The 22,431-nt window shown below is 40.4% G+C and overlaps 1 protein-coding gene across 4 annotated transcripts; it reads left to right on the forward strand.

Annotated features, from left to right (window-relative positions):
- Positions 1-1,220: 1,220 nt before the first annotated feature.
- RGN (regucalcin) lies at positions 1,221-17,014 on the forward strand. 4 transcript variants are annotated; one of them, XM_043897140.1, is made up of 8 exons: positions 1,221-1,372; positions 2,938-2,960; positions 3,181-3,358; positions 6,090-6,272; positions 13,239-13,454; positions 15,035-15,166; positions 15,526-15,680; positions 16,595-17,014. In XM_043897140.1, the coding sequence occupies exons 3-8, from the start codon at positions 3,190-3,192 to the stop codon at positions 16,643-16,645; spliced, it is 906 nt and encodes a 301-aa protein (XP_043753075.1). In that variant the 5' UTR covers positions 1,221-1,372; positions 2,938-2,960; positions 3,181-3,189; the 3' UTR covers positions 16,646-17,014. The 4 variants fall into 4 exon arrangements, with proteins under 4 accessions (XP_043753075.1, XP_043753074.1, XP_043753073.1 ...); XM_043897139.1 differs by having other exon boundaries at positions 1,222-1,372; positions 3,178-3,358; XM_043897138.1 differs by lacking the exon at positions 2,938-2,960 and having other exon boundaries at positions 1,222-1,372.
- The last annotated feature ends 5,417 nt before the right edge of the window (positions 17,015-22,431 follow it).

Below are 22,431 nucleotides of genomic sequence, written 5' to 3' on the forward strand. Positions count from 1 at the left end.
GACTGCAACTTGTCAAAATACAGTTACCCCTTCCTTACCAAAAAAAATAAAAGCATGTAGTTGAAAAGTTCTATGTGTCAGCACTGTGGTGGGAACTGGGGAGGTGAGAGTGAATAAGATGCTCCCATACCCTACTGGACTCACAGTCTAGCAGGCCATCTTGGCAGCAGATCCAAAGGTGTGAGACGGGATCTCCAAGAAGATAACAATTTGGGCAAAAAGTGGGGAAGGCCTGAATGAACTAGGGCAGTGCCAACATAATTAGAAGGACACGGAAGGGACAATATTTATGACCTGGTGACTAACTGGACTTGAGGTAGGGAACAAGCAAGGTCTAGTGAGGTGTCCGAGTTTCTTAGACAGACCATTGATTGGACCATGGTCCCAGTCACCAAGAGAGAGTTCCCAGGAAGTTTGTGCAGAGGAAGGGCTTGATTTTGGACAGCTCAATGGTGCTGTTAAGTAGAGGGTTTGAGATACAGGACTGTAGTTTAGGGGAGGCATCTGAGCTGAGATATATTTGGGGGAGTCATCAGCAGTGAGGAGTTAGAGGAAGACGCTGGATAGGAAGAAGACACAAGAGAACCTCAACATCTGGAGAGGTGTACAGCACAATGATTCACAATTTTTAAAAGGTTATATTCCACTTATAGCTATTATAAAATATTGGCTATATTCTGTGCTGTACAATATTTTTGTATCTTATTTATTTTATACATAGTATATTATACATATATATAGTATAATAGTTTATGCCTCTTTATCCCCTACCCCTGTCTCTTACCCCATTCCCCTTCCCTCTCCTCACTGATAACCACTAGCTTGTTCTCTATATCTAAGTCTGCTTCGTTTCTAGTTTGTTGTATTTTTTAGATTCCATCTATAAGTGAGATCCCACAGTATCTGTCTTTCTCTGTCTGGCTTATTTCACTTCACATCAACTAAAGCCTCTCCTCTTCCTCAACCATAAAAAAAAAAAAAAAAAAAAAAAAAAAAAACGTTTTGCAAGAGTTGGCCTCCAGCCTGCCAACTCTTTTCCCCTAGGAAAACTGAAGATTTGTTTAACCGCTTTGAACTTTCCTTTTGAACCTGTTTGTGTTTAATCAGACCCTCGACCCAATCTCTCATCGAGGCATTTCAATAACTTTTCTCTGTTAAGTCAGATAACCTTTAGCTATCCGTCCAAACTCCAAAGCTTGGGTTCACTGGGCCCCAAGCCTCTGCCCCACCTCCCTGCCCCGGGTGGCTCTGCCAGATTCTTGCAGCGGAAGAGTAGAGGACGGCGTGGAGGGAGCCGATCCCCACCCCCACCCGCAGCTCCGTCCGGGCGGCTGTCCACCTGACCTCCAGCCTCCTGCTAGTCATCAGCCTGGTGAGTTCTCCGAGTCGGGCCGGCCTCCCGGTCCCCTCCCTGGAGCGGGGCCATCTGGCGACAGCCACCCCCACCCACAAACCCGCGCGGCCGGAAGAAGACCGATCGCCTCTGCCACCCCGGGGACCCGCGCCCCGCGCGCGCCCCATGGGGCCAACGGGGGCTGGGGACTAGGCAGGCACGACCTTCAGCGTCCCGCGGTCACGCGAGGACGCGGCCATATGACGTCGTGTCCCCGCCGGGCGGGCCACCCATTCACGGCCATGGCCTCCTCTCACGCCCTGCTCTCCGAAGCCCGCGCGGAAAGGGGTCATTGGCAGAACCTTCACCCAGCTTGCGTCACGGAGCGTGGGGCTCAAAGTTGCAATTGCAAAATTCCCGCGTCTGATCTTGGGCCTTATCTCAAATTGATAGCAGGAAGGCCTTTGGAACCTCTGCCAATTTTGAACAACCAGTGAGATGCTACAGTGCTGGCAGGCTGTATGTGAGGATGATTTGAGCTGTATATTTCTTTTTTTAAAAAAAAAAAACTGTTTATCGAAGGAAATATTAAACCAAAGATTACTTTTCTTTTTTCTCCCCTGTCATTAATTTGCCCATCTGTGTGTGGAACCACTGACTTCAAATCAGATAGCTGTCAGGAAAAAGGATAAAGATGCAGGCAATTTTGATTATCATTAGAACAGAGTTTGGGAAAGAGAGAAGTCTCTGGAAATTTGTCTGTCTTTCCTCTCCCACATGAGTTGCTTAAGTAAGGATTTTTTTCTTTTCTGGTAATTTTTCTTTTTCTTCTACCAGTTCACCAGTCACAGCCTCTGGCCTAAAAGTCCCAGCATAGAATGTTCCTGCCTGTGGAGTTCAAGAATCCTTGCCAAACTGGCAGGGTGCCTTCCTAGGTAGCAAGGAATAGCTGAGGACCTGTCATTTCCTACAAGGGTACCCTAGAGAGGTCCTTTTCTCCCCCTTTCCCGGTGTCTGAATTTGAAAATGAATGTTATAGAGAAAAGACTGGTGGTTACCGAGGGTTTGGGGGAGGGATGAAGTGGGACATTGGGGTTAGCAGATGTAAGTTTTTATATATAGAATAGATAGACAAGGCCCTACTGTACAGCACAGAGAACTGTATTCAATATCCTAAGATTAACCATAATGGAAAATAATATATTAAAAAAAGAATGTACATATATATGTATAACTGAATCACTTTTATGTACAGCAGTAATTAACACAACATTGTAAGTCAACTATACTTCAATTTTAAAAAAGAAAATGGATGTTAGTTCTAATTTAGTGTATTTAGCGCATTTCTAAAAATGCAGAGAAGGAAGATTGGCCTTTGGGCAGTGAGAGAAGGCAATCAACACCATGGGCGGATCTGAAGGGCAGAGAAGAAGGTGACCTGCAGACGCCCAATGAGGGAACTGTCCGCCCCCTGACCAGCTTTGGAGGCTTGGGTGCTGGCATAAAAGCAGCCTTGCCTTGTCCAACCAGCCAGCTCTCTCTGGGGGTCAGCTAGAGCCAAGGTGTGGATGTTGGAGTGTTGTTTTTGTTTTCTTTTTTTACAGAAACCTTGAAGAAAAAAACACTGGTAAGTTGATTGAAGATGTCCTGTGTTATGGCTTCTTTTTTCTTTTTTATGCATCTCCTCCTGCCGCATTGCGTATTTTGTTCTTACCTGGAGAAAGTGTGTCCAGCCTTTCCAGCTCCGATTTTAAAAACAGCCTCTATCGGGATCTTACCAGGGTCTTAAGTCAGGTGTTTTGCTGAATTTGCTCTATGCGATGACATATCTCTGTTGCCTTCAGTAGGTCTCCCCCATGACAATGTCTTCCATTAAGATTGAGTGTGTTTTGCGGGAGAACTGCCACTGCGGTGAGTCTCCAGTATGGGAGGAGGCGTCCAACTCTCTGCTCTTCGTAGATATTCCTGCCAAAAAGGTTTGCCGGTGGGATTCTCTCAGCAAGCAAGTGCAGCGAGTGACCGTGGGTAAGGATGAAGGATGGTCCTGGATCTGCCAAGACAGCCATTTCTTCCCTGGGGAGGGGCGGTCACCTGGTTTTCCTCCGGGACTTGATTGTTAAAGCTTATGCTTTAAAACTATTGTATTTTCTTCCTTTTTGGATCCCCCACTTTGACCCAAGAGTAAAATCTGGATAGTCAATACTTTCTTCTTCCCCTGCGGGTGCTGTGCCACATTCCCTATCTTGTTTGGGATAGTGAGTCACCAGGCCAAGAAAGTAGGATCTTTCCTTAATACCTTCAGACACCTGCATTAAAAGTTGGAGACCCAGTTTGTGGCACAGCAAAGGTTATCTACCTTGGGTCAGTCCAAAGCCTTAGTTTGCAAACAAATAAACAACAGATTTATCCTCTCTTTGAATGTGCAAAGAAGAGCTTTTGGACTTAGAAAGCATAAACCGGGACTTTCTGTTTGTTGTTCTAAATGGGATTCACAAGAGAGTTTCAAGTGCCTGTTAATGGCCCTGTGATTTCCCAAGGAGGGATTTATCACCTTCTATGGCCCAAGGGTATGGGCTTCAGTAGTGATAAAGAAGTTTCTTTTCCTTATTGTGCTGGTGGGAAAGAGATACCAGGGTCCTGTGACCTTAGGACACTCTCTCAATTCAGAACTGGGGACTTTTTCTTTTTAATGAGAGGGAACAGCTTTTAATACACTCAGGGACATGACTGTGGCTAAAGGCAAAAATGACTATGACCTGCTATGATCAGAGTGGGAGGAGGGACCCACGACCTTCTCTAGTCTCCCTTTCCTAGGGTGCACATATTAGGGATATACGTGAATTGTGAAAGTCACTCAGTCCTATCTGACTCTTTGCAAACCCATGAATTCTCCAGGCCAGAATATTTGAGAGGGTAGCCTTTCCCTTCTCCAGGGATCTCCCCAACCCAGGGATCAAACCCAGGTCTCCTGCATTACAGGTGGATTCTTTACCAACTGAGCCACAGGGAAGCCCAAGAATCCTGGAGTGGGTAGCCTATCCCTTCTCCAGCGGATCTTCCCGACCCACGAATTGAACCAAGGTCTCCTGCATTGCAGGCGGGTTGTTTTTTAACAACTGAGCTATCAGAGAAGCCCAGGGATATATTCCTACCCCTAATCTGCAAAACAAAGACAAAAACCCAAACCCTCCAAAGGGCTGAAAAGCTAACCGGGTAGCTCAACTGATAAAAGAATCTGCCTGCAATGCGGGAGACCCCGGTTCGATTCCTGGGTTGGGACGGAGCAGACTGAGCGACTAAGCACAGAATACAGCACAGGCCACAGGTTGGGATCCCTGATGAGGATGTGACACTCCTAATTGTGTTCTGCACATTCCCTGGGAGTGTTCCCAGGTGGAATGTGTGTGCGAGTGCTCAGTCGTGCCCGACTCTTGGTGACCCCATGGACTGTAGCCCGCCTGGTTCCTCTGACCATGGGATTCTCCAGGCAAGAATACTGGAGTGACTTGCCATTTCCTCTTCCAGGGGATCTTCCCAACATACGGACCAAACCCGAGTCTCTTGCATCTCCTGCTTTAGCAGGCAGATTCTTTACCACTAGCGCCACCAGGTGGTAAAGAATCCGCTAGCACCACCAGATGGTAAAGAATCAGCTAGCGCCACCAGGTGGTAAAGAATCCGCCTGCCAATGCAGAAGATGTAAGAGGCACAGGTTCGATCCCTGGGTTGGGAAGATCCCCTGGCGGAGGAAATGGCAAACCAGTCCAGTATTCTTTCCTGGAGAATCCCGTGCACAGAGGAGCCTGGCAGGCTACAGTCCATGGGGTCACAAAGAGTCAAACATCACTGAGCACACGCACACACATTCCCTGGGACAATTCACGGCTGGAATCCACTTCTTTGCCGGGCTTTTAGCTAAGAGCCGTTCCCAAACACCCAGCTGCTCCCAAGCATTGTCTTGTACAGAATAGCTGCTTGTGAAATGTTTATACCATAAATTCTGTCAATTTGTTTCCCTTGAGCAGTCACCACAGTAGTCAATCTATCCACTTAAAAAATTTTTCAATGGAAAAATATTAAACCCAGGAAACCTAAAATTTAAATATACAAAATAGAGTACTATAAGGACAATGTGACTTTTAAATCACTGCATCTACTTTTCTTTTCTTTTTCACTATGCATATTACCAAAAAGGATTTGAAAAAAATTTTTTCAATTAAAAGTATACAAAATATGTCCCTTAAAAAAAAGATAAGTCCTAATTAAAAAGAAAAACAAGACAAGCCCTTTTTTGGAGAGAGAGATGGCACAAAACCCTGTTGCTAGAACAAAACACAATTTTTGTCTCTGAATTTCCTGAAGATCAGACAAATTGAGTATCACTTCTTCTGTGTCAACTGTCCTGGTACACACATACACACACACACACACACACACACACACACACACACATCCTTAGAAACCTCTCCTCTGAACTTGCTTTGGTGCCTGCCCCAGTGTATGGTGACTGCTGTGGTTTGACTTCTCTGCTTCGCCCACTAGCTGGGTTTCATCCATCTTTCCATCCCTGTTGCCCAGAACAGCACACAGAGTTCAAGCTCAATGAATATACTCTGTTATGTAGCCTGCACTGTTCAACAGAAAGGAGGGAGCACTCCTGTTGTCAAAGAGCTGCACACACCTAGATTTTCTGGGTAGCGTGATGGCTGCAGTGTGACTGCTGGCTACCTTCTGACTGCTGCTTTTGCCTCTGCAGATGCCCCTGTCAGCTCTGTGGCCCTTCGCCAGTTGGGAGGCTATGTTGCCACAGTTGGAACAAAGTTCTGTGCTTTGAACTGGGAAGATCAGTCAACAGTTGTCTTGGCCACAGTAGATAAAGAGAAGAAAAACAATCGATTCAATGACGGGAAGGTGGATCCCGCTGGGAGATACTTTGCCGGTATGGTTTATTTTTAGCACCTGCTTACTGAGATTTGGAGCTTCCCAGGTGGCTCAGTAGTAAAAAACCCTCGCCAAAGCAGGAGATGCAAGAGATGAAGGTTCGATCCCTGGGTTGAGAAGATCTCCTGGAGGAGGGCGTGGCAACCCACTCCAGTATTCTTGCCTGGGACAAAAGAGACTGGTGGGTTACAGTCCATGGGGTAGCAAAGAGTCAGACGACTGAGTGATTTAAAAAAAAAACAGAAGAATATGACTTATAAAAGTCTCACAGCTGCAGTGGTAAAAGAAGTATCCATAATGGGTCTTGGGTTTTTCTTTTCTTATTACTTCAGTCACTTGTATCCAAAAAAAAAAAATCCCATGAGAAAAACTTCATAGATACTCCTTTCAATTGCTGCCTGAGGCAGACTAAAATTTGTATGGTATTTTTGTAGTTTAAATAAGTTTTAAGACAAGGTTATATTGTGATTGCTTTTTAAATTGGAAATAATTTCAAACTTATAGGGAAAAAAAGTAAGAACAGTACAAACAACACCCGTATAGCCTTTACCTGCTGCTGCTGCAGCTAAGTCACTTCAGTCGGGTCCGACTGTGTGCGACCCCATAGGCAGCAGCCCACCAGGCTCCCCCTTCCCTGGGATTCTCAAGGCAAGACCGCTGGAGTGGGTTGCCATTTCCTTCTCCAATGCATGCAAGTGAAAAGTGAAAGTGAAGTCGCTTGGTTGTCTCCGACTCTTAGCAACCCCGTGGACTGCAGCCTACCAGGCTCCTCCGTACATGGGATTTTCCAGGCAAGAGTACTGCAGTGGGGTGCCATTGCCTTCTCCCATAGCCTTTACCTAGACTCACCTATTATCAGCATTTTGTTCTGTCTGTTCTTAGTACATATAAACATTTTTCTCCAGGATCATTTGAAAGTAAGTTGTATATATCATGTATCTTTACTGCTAAAATACTTCCCTGTGAATTTCCCAAGAAAAAATGACATATTCTTACATAACCACAATACAGTAATCAATTCAAAGAAGTTTTAAAAAAAAGAAGTTTAACATTATACAACAATTTTATCTGATGCACTGCCTACATTCCAGTTCTGTCAATTCACCAGCCTTTTTACATATATATTATTTAAATATAATATAGTTTTATTATTAAATATATAATATATTATATAAAATGTATACTATATCATTAAATTTATATATTTTATATATTTAAATATATAATCTATTTATATAGTTTATATAAACATTTTATATAAAAATGTTTTTAATAGTAGTATTTTTCCTTCTAGTACAGAATCCAGTCTAGGATTATGTACTGCATTTAGTTGTCATTTCTCTATCATCTTTTTTCATCTAGAACAGAACATAGCCTTTCTTTGTTTTTTATGACATTGCCATTTTTGAAGACTACAGTCCTACCCAACTCTCCTCTTTTTGATAGAACATTCCTCGTATTGTTGCATTTGTTTAATACTTCCTTGTGATTAGATTGATGCTATATATACATTCATGGCTAGAATCATTGCACAGTTCTGTCCTTCTCAGGGTTCCCATCTGGGTACCATCTGTCCCCCATCAGTGATATTAGTTTTGATCACCCAGTTGAGGTATTAGATTTCTCTACTGCATAGTTACTATGTTTAATTGAGAATTATAAGCAGCTTGTGGGGTTTGTTAGTGATATATTACTGTGTAACAAATTACCCTGAAATTTAGTAATTAAAATAACAAACATCTATTATCTTCTGAAGGTCAAAACCTGAGTCTGGCTTAGCTGAATGGTTCAAGGCTATGTCATGAAATTGCAGTCAAGTTGTTGTTTGGGGCTGTAGCCTTGGAGGAGGCTAGAGTCTCTGAAGGGGTCTGGAGGATCTGCTTCAAAGCTCACTCACATGGCAGTTGGCAAGAGGTTTCAGCTTCTTACTACATGGGCATCTCCATAGGAATGCCCAGGACCTGGCTTCCCTAGATCCGGTGATGAGAGGGAGGGAGGGAGGGAGAGAGAGAAAGAGAGAAAACACCCAAGATGGAAGCTACAGTCCTATTATAAGCAATCTCATATATAAATAACATAGCATCACTTCTGCCAGGTACCATTGGCCACATAATTATGGAGGGGACTAGACAAGGGTGTGAATACTTGGAGGCAGGGATCATTAAGGGCCATCCTAGAGACTGGCTACAACATGAGCAGACACTTTAAGTCCAAGCAAATATCCTGGTCCTCATCAAAATTTCTCCCTTAGGTTTTACATTATTTGATGATTTTTGCTTGAAGCCATCTTTAAGAGGATGGCTGCAGAATGACTTATACACAGCTTAAAATGAATTTTAAGTCTATGTTGAAATTAATAATGCATTTCATATTTAGTTCTCATTTTCATCCCAGCATAACAACCCTATAGTTAGCCAAGTGTTAGGTGCTCAATTGTGTCCGACTCCTTGCGAACCCATGAACTGTAGCCCACTAGGCTCCTCCATCCATGGGATTCTCCAGGAAAGAATACTAGAGTGGGTAGCTATTTCCTCTTCCAGGAGATCTTCCCAACCTAGGGATTGAACCCAGGTCTCCTGCATTGCAGGCAGATTCTTTATGTCTAAGCTACTAGGGAAGCCCAATAATTAGCCAAAGTTGATTGGCTAATTGCTAATTGGCTAATTGGCCAAATGCCTGCTGTTTCCACTCCCCACTCAGCCCCTCACATCATCAGCCATGCTATCCTGGCTCCATTCACTTTCAACATTGAAGGTAGGTAAGATCTGAGCAGGTGGTGTGAATAGTTTCCCATCCACCTGGACTTTATACAACCACAGATTTAGTCCAAGACAGGTTGAAAGATTAAAGCTGAGAATCCACTGGAAGCCCTTCTGCCAGTAATTTCTGTGGGATGAAGAAATATGATCAGATACCCTGCCTCCTGTTGAAATTGATTTTCTCTCTCCCTCTTGGCTAGAAGTGTACAGCTCTGTGGCACTTGGTGAGACAAAATTATAATGTCCTCAGAGGCCTGATTTCTTAGCCTGAAGTCCCCAGTGCCCAGTTCTTAACCTTTGCCCTCTGGAGACCCCATAAATTTGTAGGCATCAGTGTGAGTATATACACTGGTCATGTGCATCTGTCAGTAACATCAGAGAAACTTTTACTACAGAGTTTTCATAGCTTTCGGCAGGTGTTGAGAGCTGTCCCTGGCCCAGAAAAGGGTGAGATTGTCTGATAATCTGGATGGGGTCTCTTAGTGGTGGGTAGTACCCTGAAGGTTTCCCAACACCCATGTTCTCACCTGTCGGGGCTCACTACTAGACAGTGATGCATAAACCAGGGCTCCAGGTTGTTCTTCCTCACTAAAGAAAAGCCCTTTCCAAGCAGTGGGGGATTCACTTTCATGTCCCAGACATTTCTTTCTGTGAGGCAGGTAGTGGGGGAAAGAGATGAGTTGGGGAGGGGGCACAGTGGAATAGTAATGAAACAAGCCCAACCGTCTTATAGCAAGAAAATAGGGAGGAAGGATCTACCCTGTCCAGCTTCCTATTCAGGCTTCCCAGTTCCAGTCCATTTTGCTCTAAGTCACTCTTCTTTCAGATGGAGTATGTCACAATAAATGAGCTTTCCAATTTCTACATTATGTGAAATTCTACTCTGTCCCCTGAGATCACACTCAAATCTAAGTGAATTGTCCATGGGCACTTGAGTTAATGGAGTGTTCTCTATAAATGTCACTTAGGTCCAGTTGGATGATGGTGTTCAGTTCTTCTATTTCTTTGCTGATTTTCTATCTATATGGATCTATTATTGAGAAAGGGATGCTGACATCTCCAGCCAGATTTATGGATTTGTCTGTTTCTCCCTTCAGTTCTGGCTTTTCTTTTGTGTATTTTAAAGCTCTGTTGTTAAGCACGTGAACATTTAGGATTATTATGTCGGCTTAGTAAAGTGACCATTTTTACAATATATAGTACTCCTATTTATCCCTGGTAACTTCGTTTGCTCTAAGTATATCTTATCTGATATTAACATAGCCTCTGCAGTTTTTGAAATTAATATTTGCATAGTATATATCTTGGGCTTCCCAAGTGTCACTAGTGGTAAAGAACCCACCTGCCGATGCTGGAGATGCAAGAGATGCAGGTTTGATCCCTGGGTGGGGAAATCCCCTGGAGTTGGAAATGGCAACCCACTCCAGTATTCTTGCCTGGAGAATCCCATGGACAGAGGAGCCTGCCAGGCTACAGTCCATGGGGTCACAAAAGAGTCAGACACGGCTGAGCGACTAAGTACACAAGCACATGCTTTGACTTAGAGCTACCATTTTATTATTTTCTCTTCTTTCCTGCTGTATTTCTTTGTTATTCTGTTTCCCTTTTCCTGCCTTCTTTTGGGTTATTTGAGTATTTTATAGAATTCAATTTATTTATTGTGATTTTCATCATATCTTTCTCTGTAATTTTTTAAGGGCTCCCGAAGGGGTTGCAAATATATAGTTAATTTTTCAGTCTATCTAGAACCAATATTTTACCACTTCAGTTGATAATCACCCATTTATGTTATAGTTGTCTTTATATACATAAATTAAAAATCCCATCAGAAAATGTAATTTTTGCTTTATATTATATTTACTCATACATTTACTATTTCTATAGCTCTTTCTTCATTTCTGATATTCTTTTTGGTATTTTTTCTTTCAATATTTCCTTTCTATCTGAAGAACTTCCTTTAGTGATTCTTTTAGAGCAAGTCTGCTGGCTATGAGTTCTCTTAGTTTTACTTCACATGAGAATGTCTTTATTTCTCCTCTATTCTTCAAGGGTATTTTCACTTGATATAGAATCCTACCTAGGTTGACAAATTAAATATGAATCACTTCCTTCTGACCTCCAGTTTCTCATGAAAAATCAACAGTCATTGAAATCATTATTCTCCTATATATAGTATGTCATTTTTTCTTTTATTAATCTTAAGGATTTCTATTTAACCTAAGTTTTTGGAAATTTGATTATGATGCATCTAAGTATAAGTTTCTTTGGACTGATCTTGTTGAGGTTTACTCAGCTTCTCAAAGGGCTTCCCAGGTTGGCACAAGTGGTAAAGAACCCTCCTGCCAATGCAGGAGACATAAGAGACATGGGTTTGATCCCTGGGTTCGGAAGATCCCTTGGAGGTAGTTCATAGTTCAGTCACTCAGTTGTGTCCAACTCTTTGCAACCCCATGGACTGCAGCACTCCAGGCTTCCCTGTCCTTCATCATCTCCCGGAGCTTGCTCAAACTCATGTCCATTGAGTCAGTCATGCCATCCAACCACCTTGTCCTCTGTCATCCCCTTCTCCTCCTGCCTTCAATCTTTCCCAGCATCAGGGTCTTTTCCAATGAATCAATTCTTCACATCAGGTGGCCAAAGTATTGGAGTTTCAGCTTCAGCATCAGCCCTTCCAATGAATATTCAGGACTGATTTCCTTTAGGATGGACTGGTTTGATCTCCCTGCAGTCCAAGGGACTCTCAAGAGTCTTCTCCAGCACCACAGTTCAAAAGCATCAATTCCTTGGAGGAGAAAATCAATCAAACCCCTTGGAGGAAAGCATGGCAACCCACTCTGGTATTCTTGCCTGGAGAATCCCATGGACAGAGGAGCCTGGCGGGCTACAGTCCATAGGATTGCAATGAGTCAGACACAACTGAAGTGACTGAGCACACATGCACCCACCAGTTCCAATCTGCTTTCTATTAGGTGGCATTAAGTGTGCCACTCAGTGGTCAGTCTGAGAATTAGAGTTCTATCCATTAGCTCCATTCTCCAAGTCTTTTAGTATGCTAATTAGAATCAGATACATGCATGGACAAGCAGATCACAAACAACTTTATGAGATTGCATTCCTGAGCATCATCCCTCTTCACTAGCTTCTAGTACTTTCCAGCTTCCTGGAGCTCTCCTTTTCATTCCTCCAGCCAGAAACCACCCACTTCTATGATTATTCTGCCTCCAGGGCCAAGTGGCAGGCAGAGAGAGAGGAGAACATGAAAGCAACAGCATTTGAGCTTCCCTTTTGTCCCTGAAGCTTCACTAAATGGAGAGGAATGGCACCTTTGATTCCTGTAGTTTCCTGTTGCTGACGGCTCTCTGCCTTTGCTACCCTAGCTGCAAAATTGCCTGGGGGCTGGTGCATGAGAAAATGGAAAAAAGGGAGTGGAATATAAGCAGGGGATTTCTTCCACTCTCTCTCTGAGCCGCAGGGGTGTTTTCTGCTCCTTGTGCCAGATTCGGAGGTTTCTCTTGGACCTCGTTCTGCCTGCACCACAGTGCTCACTTCCACATTTCAGGCTGGGTTGGGTTCAGGCTGGGACATGTGCTGTGCTGTGTTTAGTCGCTCACTGGAGGATAAAATGGAGAACTTGAGAAGTCGCCACTGGTTAGGTGCTACTTCAAATTCTGTGTTCTTCTCTAAGCCGACTCACATCACAGAGTTCTCAAAAAGCTACGCTTTGTGTTTTGTCCAGGTCTTAGAATTTGCTTAAGGCTTTCCTGGTGGCTCAGATGGTAAAGAGTCTGTCCACAGTGCAGGAGACCCAGGTTCGACTCTGGGTTGGGAAGATTCCCTAGAGGAGGAAATGGAAACCCACTCCAGTATTCTTGCCTGGAAGATCCCATGGATGGAGGAGCCTGGTGGGCTACAGTCCGTGGGTTCGCAAAGAGTCGGACATGACTGAGCAACTAACACTAGAGTTTGCTCAGTGGGAGAAAATGAAGTTGGTGCAGATGTCTTGAACTAGAACCTCTCCAGGTAGTTTTAATTAGCATGGCAAGCAAGGTAGTTGCCATTAAAAAAAAAAAAAAGCATAGGACCCAGATTGGGACTGTATCATTTCCTTGATTTCATCATGGGGAAGGAGCCCTGGTGAGAGAAGATGACACTGTGCACAGGCAGGATGCTGTGTGGCTGAGCTCCATGCTCTTTGGGTTTTGTAGGTACCATGGCTGAGGAAACAGCTCCGGCAGTTTTGGAGCGCCGCCAAGGGTCCTTGTACTCCCTCTTTCCCGATCACCATGTGGAAAAGTACTTTGACCAGGTGGACATCTCCAATGGTTTGGATTGGTCTCTGGACCACAAAATCTTCTATTACATAGATAGCCTGTCCTACTCCGTGGATGCCTTTGACTATGACCTGCAGACGGGAAAGATCTGTATGTGCCTTTTCATTATTTTTCATGGTATCTTTTTCATATGCATATGACTGCTGCTGCTCCCTTAATCCATTTGAAAAGGTCCTTACTTTTCAGAGAACTGCCCAATGTTATAATTCCAATATAGTAATGATTACACAGACTTGACTATGCTGCCAGTCAAGCCATGGCTGTCAGCAGGAGACCTGGGTTCAATCCCTGGGTCTCAGCCATGGTTCTCATGGCTTTAGCTCTCAACTCAGTATGGCCACAGTTAGCATAAGATGGCTCGGTCCTCAATCTTCTTTCTTGCAACCATCACTAGAAAGAGGCTCACTGTAAAACGGATCCTGTTCTGCCGGCCAGTGTTTAAAGTCAAATAATATACAGCCGAATGGGACAAAAGAACAGAAAATCAGAGTTTGAGGTTGATATTTCTTATTTGTACTTTAGTTAACTAAAGGCAAATACTCAAAGACAAATTAACAACCATTCAAAATGGAAAAATAAAAAAGGTAGTTACAGATTGTTCAACTCTACCACTGGGCTCTAAATGAGCCATAGTTGGAAGCTGGGAGGGAAGGAATTATAGGGAGGAATTTAAAAGGGCATGCTTGAAACTTTCATGAAAGGTGCCAGACCACAAGAGCAAAACCAATCATAAAAATGACTTGAAAAATATCCTAAGAGTCTCATGCAGATTTAATCAGAAAATTTCCAGCATAAATGTTTTGCTTTGAAATATGTAGTGCCCTATTTCATGACTGTTTTTACCCATTTTACTTACACATGGTTTCAACATTCCTTCCATTATACCTCAATCTGATTACTGTAATGACTTGGATTGTATAGTGTAAAGTTCCTATGAATTTTGATGTTTGTTTTATTTTATATATTATGGTTTTCTTTAAGGCCAGCCACCTGGTTTCAAAATACCCCCTCTTTTCAGAAACGAACCCTTCTAATATTTAGTTTCAATAAGGTGATTTTGGAGCATTTAATCGGGCAGAAACAAATCCTATACATCTTGCCAGTTTTTGTGCAAGAACTATTCACAAATCAGACCCAGGCCCTTGGCAGTGAGAGCATGGAGTCCTAACCACTGGACCGCCAGGAAATTCCACAAAGCAGGCAATTTTGGAAGTAAAACGGCAAAGGTTTAACCATAGACTGAAGTGTATCTGAGGTGGACGAGCAGGGCTTCAGTTCAGGTCAGCCTCAAAAAGGTCTTTTGGTATTTTATTAAGAATTCTGTTTTCCTTTTTCTCTCCTCCTCTGAAAGCTTAAGAGATCTGTGTCTGTATGCAGACTGAAGGGAGCAAATCCACCCCAAATCCTGCAGTAAAAAATCCTTCATTGAGGGGTGCCCACTCATGTTTCTAAACTTTTTTACAGTTAGAAATCCTCCTGAATCATCCTGCCTGGGGCACCCACTTGTCAGACCCTGGATAAGCAGAAGTAATCAGTATTTATAATCAACTTGATTGCTCATTGTTTGATGCTCACTAGTGAGTGACCTGTGGTTTTGTGTGTGTGTGTGTGTGTGTACACGTGTGAGTATGGTTTGGTGTTGTTTTGGTTTGTTTTCTTTTTCACCATAGCCAACCGCAGAAGTGTTTACAAGCTGGAGAAAGAAGAACAAATCCCAGATGGAATGTGTATTGATGTTGAGGGGAAGCTCTGGGTGGCCTGTTACAATGGAGGAAGAGTGATCCGTTTGGATCCTGAGACAGGTAGGCCCACAGCAAAATGATAAATTCCCACCATGTCTAGAAAACACCAGACACTAGGGGCCAGAGAAGCTTCCTTACTAATGAAGTTATAGAGAAATATATTCAAAGGTCTCAGTTGGATGATTTTGGAAATAAAGGCCAAAGATAAAGCCCAAAATGTTATGTTCAGAACTCCTTTACCTGTAAAGGTAAATCTTTTTTCTCAAAAGAAATTGTCAAGGAAGGTAGCTGAAACTCCTGGGAGAATTGACCTTCAAATCTTCTTTGAACTTTCCTATTGCTCCACAAGGGGTCCCAAAAGGTTGTGTAGTTGGAGATTTACTAGAGCTAGACTTTGAATGAAATATTTGGTGATCTAGGGAAAAGACTCCAAACTGTGAAGTTGCCTGTTGATAAAACAACCTCATGCTGCTTTGGAGGGAAGGATTACTCTGAAATGTACGTGACCTGTGCCCGGGATGGGTTGGACTCCAAGGGTCTTCTGCAGCAACCTGAGGCTGGTGGAATTTTCAAGGTGATCTGGCTATCTCTTATATTTTCAGGGTGAGGTGGGAGATCTTCAGTTAAGTAACTCAGTGATTAGTGCTTTTTCATACTTTCCAAACACAATTCTACTTGGCATTTTAAGCTCATCGTGCTAGACTTAAAATCATTTTATTTAGATTTTCTAGACCTTAAGTTAGGCTTTTCTGGTGGCTCAGTGGTAAAGAATCTGCCTGAAATGCAAGAGACGTGGGTTCAAGATTCCTGTTAGATCCCTGAGTCGGGAAGATCCCCTGGAGAAGGAAATGGCAACCTATTCCAGTATTCTTGCCTAGGAAATCCCACGGACAGAGGAGTCTGGCGGGCTACAGTCCATGGGGTCAACAGAATCGGACACAACTTAGAGACTAAATCACCACCACCACATACCTTAAGTTATCTGAAGTCCAGGACAATGTGTTTAGCTTACTTTGGACAGTACTTTAAAATATTTTTTGCTTCAGTAGTGTTGTCTAAATTCTATAAACCAGTAGAATAGGCTTGGAAAATCAGTGTTTAAAACACGCTGATAAGATTAGTTGATTGCTTTGATGTTACAAGAATATTTTCAGGTTCTTAACTTTTTGGCAGTGAAATAAACACTGGTAAAAATTATAGACCTCTTGAGTTGAAAAGAAATGTAGAAATCCCTTGCTAAACAGATGGGAAGAAGATAGTAATAAATTCAGTTTTCAATCCTAGTTGTAAATGGTTGCTAGTTGAATTACTCTCATGTGAATAATTAGTTGGACCAAAAATACTTAATCAAATAATTCTTTTTTATTATAGGAAATAAAACAAGGATAATAGTTGGCTAAATATACTATCATGAATCATAAAAATGCTTTTGGAAAATACTTGTGAATTACCTTGTATCAGAGTTTCTCTCTTTTCTTTTTTTAACAGATAACTGGCCTAGGAGTCAAAGGAATCCCTCCCTATCCTTACACAGGATGAGTGACATCCTCTTCCTAGTGGAGGAGACGTAGAAGACAATTAGAAAATTCTGGAGCTGAAATTTCCATCTAGTTACCAAAAACATGAAGCAATGACATTAACAGGATTAAATTTTTATTTACAATTTTTAAAAGGTAGAGTATTTCTAACAAGGGGTGACAGGTGGTCTTGATAACCTAATATAAGGCCTTCTGCAAAGGTACTATAGAAATATAGATGTGTTTAACTATCAACGAAGCCTCCTGATTCTTTGCAAATTGCTGGTAAAGTTGGGGGAGAGGGAAGAGACTGTATCTGTTCTTTACTCTGCATTCCATACTTACTATACCTAAAGCTTCAAAACACTAATAAATAGTAGTCTGGCAATGACTTATTGTGATTATGTTCCTTTTTATTTTCATCATAATCATATAAAAATGCTGCAAAAAATGTTTTAAATGCTGCAAAGCCAGCCTATCTTCATATTACTCTTCCTATATGTTATTTTACAAACTAAAACATTGCTAGAGGATAAGAATCAAACATTTTGGCAAAATGCATGGTTCCAACTGCCACCTAGATGTAGATGTAAAAGTAATGTATCACTTTGGAAAGAACACTTTAAAAAAAATTAGCTTTAGTGAGTTATAATTGACCTACACATATTACATATTTAAAGTGTACAGTTCGATAAGTTTGACATGTGTGTGTGTGTGTATTTTATATATATATATATATATATATATATTCATGGAACCAACACCTCAAGTAAGATAATGAATCTATCCACTACCCCAAGAGCTTCCCTGTGTCCCTTTGTGTCTTTCCTTTGGTCCTTCTGTATGCCTGCCCCCAGCCCCAGGAAACCACTGATCTGATTTCTGTCACTATAAATTAGCCTTAAAATTGAATACTGTGATCTCTCAACTTCCTTTTTTTTTCAAAATTGCTTTAGCTCTTTTAGTTCCTTTGGCCTTCTATATAAATTTTAGAATCAGCTTGACTATATCTACAGAAAAATCCTGGAGCAATTTTAATTGAAATTGCTTTAAATCTGTAGAACAATTTGAAGAGAAATGGCATTTTTACTATTTTGATTCTTCCAATCCATGAACATGGCATGTCTTTCCAATTATTTAATCTTGTCTGACTTCTTTCATCAGCATTTTGTAGTTTACAGCATACAAATCTTACACATGTTTTGTTAGATTTATATCCAAGTATTTCATTTTCTGGAGCTATCATAAGTATCATTATTATTTAAATTTTCTGTTTCCAGTTGTTCATTGCTCACTTATGGAATTATGATTGGTGTTTCTAGGTAGACCCTGCATCTGATGACTTTACTAAACTCACTTATTAGTTCTTTATTAGTTCCTTGAGTATCTCTATAGGTTTTCTGAGGTTCTTTGAATATATAATCATGTCTTCTGTGAGTAGGCAGTCTTATTTTGTCCTTTATAATATGTACATTAACTTCTTTGTCTTGCCTTATTGCACTGACTACAGCTGCTGGTATTATTTTGAATAAGAATAGTAAGGGTGGATATCATTGCCTTATTCCCAATCTTAGGAAAAAAGCATGGAATCTTTGTTCATTTAATATGATGTTAGCTGTAGTAATTTTTGTAGATGGCCTTTCTCAGGTTGAGGAATTTCTGTACTAGCTTAGTTTGCTGAGAGTTATTATTATTATTATGGGTGGATTTTTATCAATTTTTTCTGCATTTGTTGATATGATCATGTGGCTTTTCTTTTTTAGACATTGCTATGATAGATTTTTATTCCTGGGATAAACCCTGCCCTGGATGGTGGTGTATTAATCTTTTTATGTATTACTGAATTCAACCTTCTAAAATTTTGTTGAGGATTTTTGCATCTGTGTTCATCAGGAATATTTGTCTCTAGTTTTCTTTATTTCTACTGTCTTTGTCTGGTGTTGATATCAAGATAATACTAGCCACAGAAAATAAGTTAGAAAGTAGTCCCTCCTCTTCTATTCTCTGGAAAAGATGGTGTTTATCTATGGCGATTTATTCTATAAATACTTAGCAAAATGCACCAGTGAATCCATTTGGACCTGGAGATTTCTTTTTCAGAAGGTTTTTCAAACTTTCCTAAGTAATTATAAGGCTACTCAGGTTATCTATTTAACCTTGGTGAGGTTTGCTAGTTTCTGACTTTCAAGGAACTGTTCATTTTCATATAAATTGTCAAATTTTTGTGTGTTGTTCATGGTGTTTCCATATTTTTTAATAATGTCTATCAGGTTTGTAATAACATCCCCCTTTTCCTCTGGTACTGATTATTTGTGTCTTCTCTTTATTCTTTGTCTTTCCAGACGTTTATTCATGTATTAATCTTTTAAAAGAACCAATTTTTTATTTCATTGGTTTATACTGTCTTCATTTTTTTATTCTTTCTGCTTTATTTCTATTTATGTTTATTTCTGTATATGTTTATTTCTTTTTCTAGCTTCTTAAATTGGAATTTTAGATTATGAACTTGAGACATTTCTTCTTTTCTAAAATAAGCATTTAATGCTATAATTTTTCCCTCAGCACTGCTTTTTCTGCAGCCCACAAATGTTGTATTTCCATTTTGTTAAGCTCAAATATTAAGTTCAAATATTTTCTAATTTCCTTGGAGACTTTCTTTAAAGAGTGCTGCTTAATTTCCAAATGATTGGAGAGTTTTATTATTATCTTTTTGGCAGTGATGTCAGGTTTAATTTCATTATGGTCAGAGAGCATACATTTTATAATTTCAGGTCTTGAAATTCATTGAAGTTTGATTTGGGACCTAGGTAAGTATTGCTATCTTGCTAAGTATTATATGTGCATTGAGGAAAATGTATATTCTGTTGTTGTGAGTGGAGTGTTCTACAGATGTCAGTTAGATTCAGTTGATGGTGTTTTTCAGTTTTACATCCTTCCTGAGCTTCTATCTTCTAATTCTGTTAATGTGAAAGGAGTGTTGAAATCTCCAACTATGATTTTGGATTTGTTTTTCTATTCAGTTCTGACAGATTTGGGCTTGTGTATTTTGGAACTCTGTTGTTAGGTGCATATACCTTTAGAATTGTATGTCTTCTTGGTGAATTGACTCTTCTTCAATATGTAAGGTCTTTCTTTATCCCTGGTAATTTTCTTGGCTCCAAAGTCTACTTTGTCAGTTTCTTTTGGTTCATATTTGCATGGTATATCTTTTTCCAAACTTTTATTTTTCAAGTACCTATATCATATTTGAAATGAGTTTCTCCTAGATAGTATATAATTATTTTAAAAAATGAAGAATAATTGATTTACAATATTGTGTTAGTTTCAGGTGTAAGTTGAGTCATTTTTTAAAATCTTCTAATAATCTCATATTTTAATTGATGTATTTAAACTATCTACACTTGGTATAGTTTCTGATATGTTTGAATTTAGTCTGTCATTTTATTATGTGCTTTCTCTCTCTCTTTTTTCCTGTTTAATGTTCCTCTGTTTGCTCCTCCCTGCCTTCTTTTGGGTTATTTGAACTTATTCTTGTGTCTATCATTATTTTGACTATATCTATTTACGTTAATTTTATGACTGCTTTGGGGATTATAAAATACATAGTTAATTCTTCATTATCTATTTAGAATCAATGTTTTGTCACTTTAATAGGAATGTATAAACTTTACCACCATAGACGTCCCTTTACCCTTCTTCCTTCATGTTATAAGTGTATTGTATACTATATCTGTATACATACTATATCTACATACCATATTTATATCATCAGTGTTAAATTTTTTGCTTTCAACTATCAAGCATATTCTATTCTTTTATTTTGGCCATGCCGTGTGGCTTGTGAGATCACAGTTCCCCAATCAAGAACTGAACTCAGGCCACAGTGGTGAAAGCCCAGAATCCTAACCACTGGGCTACCAGGGAACTCTCAAGCATGTTTGAAAGACCTCAAGAGAAGAATGCTATATTTGCCAAGATACTTATCATTTTTGTTGTTCTTCATTTCTGATATTCCAAGTTTCCTTCCTGTATTATTTTTATTGTCTGAAGAACTTCCTTTAGCAATTCTTTTACAGTAGATATGCTGGCTATGAATTCTCTTAATTTTTCTTTGTAGGAGAATGTCTTTATTTCACCCTCACTGCTGAAGGCCATTTGCACTAGATATGGACTCCATGGTTGATAATTCTTTTCTTTCAGCCTTCTAGCAGTTTAAAAATGTGCCATCTCCTTCTGGTTTTCATGGTTTCTGATGAGAAATCTGCAGTTGTTGAAATCATTGTTCCACTACAGGCAAAGAGTCATTTTTCTCTCACTGATTTCAATATTATTCCTTCTGTCTCTAGTTTTGAGCAATTTGATTATAATGTGTCTGAAGATGAATTCTTTGGGTTTATCCTGTTTAAGGTTTGCTCAGCATCTTAAATCTGTAGGTTTATGTCTTTTACCTAACTTGAGAAGTTTGGGGGATCCATTGTTTCTTAAAATATTTTTTATCTGCCTCATATTCCTCTTTCTGGGATTTCAGTTACCTGAATATTAGACTTTTTGTTGTTTTACCACAAGTTCCCAAAGTTCAGTTAATTTTTTCAATATTTTTTCTTTCTTGTTCAGGTTGGATAGTTTTTACTGATCTAGCTTCAAATTAACTAGCTTTTCCCCCCTGTTATCTCTATTCTGCTGTTGAGTCCATCCAGTGATTTTTTTGTTCTTGCTATTGTTTTATTTTTCAGTTCTAAAATATCCATTTGGTTAAGTTTTAAAATTAACTTATTTCTTTTAATTGGAGGCTAATTACTTTACAATATTGTGGTGGTTTTTGCCATACATTGACATGAACCAGCCATGGGTGTACATGTGTCCACCATCCTGAACCCCACTCCCACCTCCCTCCCCGTTCCATCCCTCAGGGTTCTCCCACTGCACCAGCTTTTAGTGCCCTATTTCCAGCATCAAACTTGGACTGGTGATCTGTTTCACATATGGTAATATACATGTTTCAATGCTATTCTCTCAGATCATCCCACCCTCACCTTCTCCCACAGAGTCCAAAAATCTGTTCTTTATATCTGTGTCTCTTTTGCTGTCTCACATACAGGGTCATCATTACCATCTTTCTAAATTTCGTATATATGTATTAATATACTGTATTGGTGTTTTTCATTCTGACTTATTTCACTCTATATAATAGGCTCCAGTTTCATCCACCTCATTAGAACTGATTCAAATGCATTCTTTCTAATAGTTGAGTAATATTCCATTGGGTAATATGTACCACAGCTTTCTTATCCATTCATCTGCTGAAGGACATCTAGGTTGCTTCCATGTCCTAGCTATTGTAAACAGTGCTGTGATGAACACTGGGGTACACGTGTCTCTTTCAATTCTGGTTTCCTCACTGTGTATGCCCAGCAGTGGGGTTGCTGGGTGGTATGGCAGTTCTATTTCCAGTTTTTTAAGGAATCTCCACACTGTTCCCCATAGTGACTGTATTAGTTTGCATTCCCACCAACAGTGTAAGAGGGTTCCCTTTTCTCCACACCCTCTCCAGCATTTATTGCTTGTAGACTTTTTGATATCCATTCTGACAGGCGTGAGGTGGTACCTCACTGTGGTTTTGATTTGCATTTCTCTGATAACGAGTGATGTTGAGCATCTTTTCATGTGTTTGTTAGCCATCTGTATGTCTTCTTTGAAGCAATGTCTTTTTAGCTCTTTGGCCCATTTTTTGATTGGGTCATTTATTTTTTTGGAATTGAGCTGCAGGAGCTGCTTATATATTTTTAAGATTAATTCTTTGTCAGTTGC

The sequence above is a fragment of the Cervus elaphus genome, chromosome X, assembly GCF_910594005.1.
Source record: "Cervus elaphus chromosome X, mCerEla1.1, whole genome shotgun sequence".
Classification (NCBI taxonomy): domain Eukaryota; kingdom Metazoa; phylum Chordata; class Mammalia; order Artiodactyla; family Cervidae; genus Cervus; species Cervus elaphus.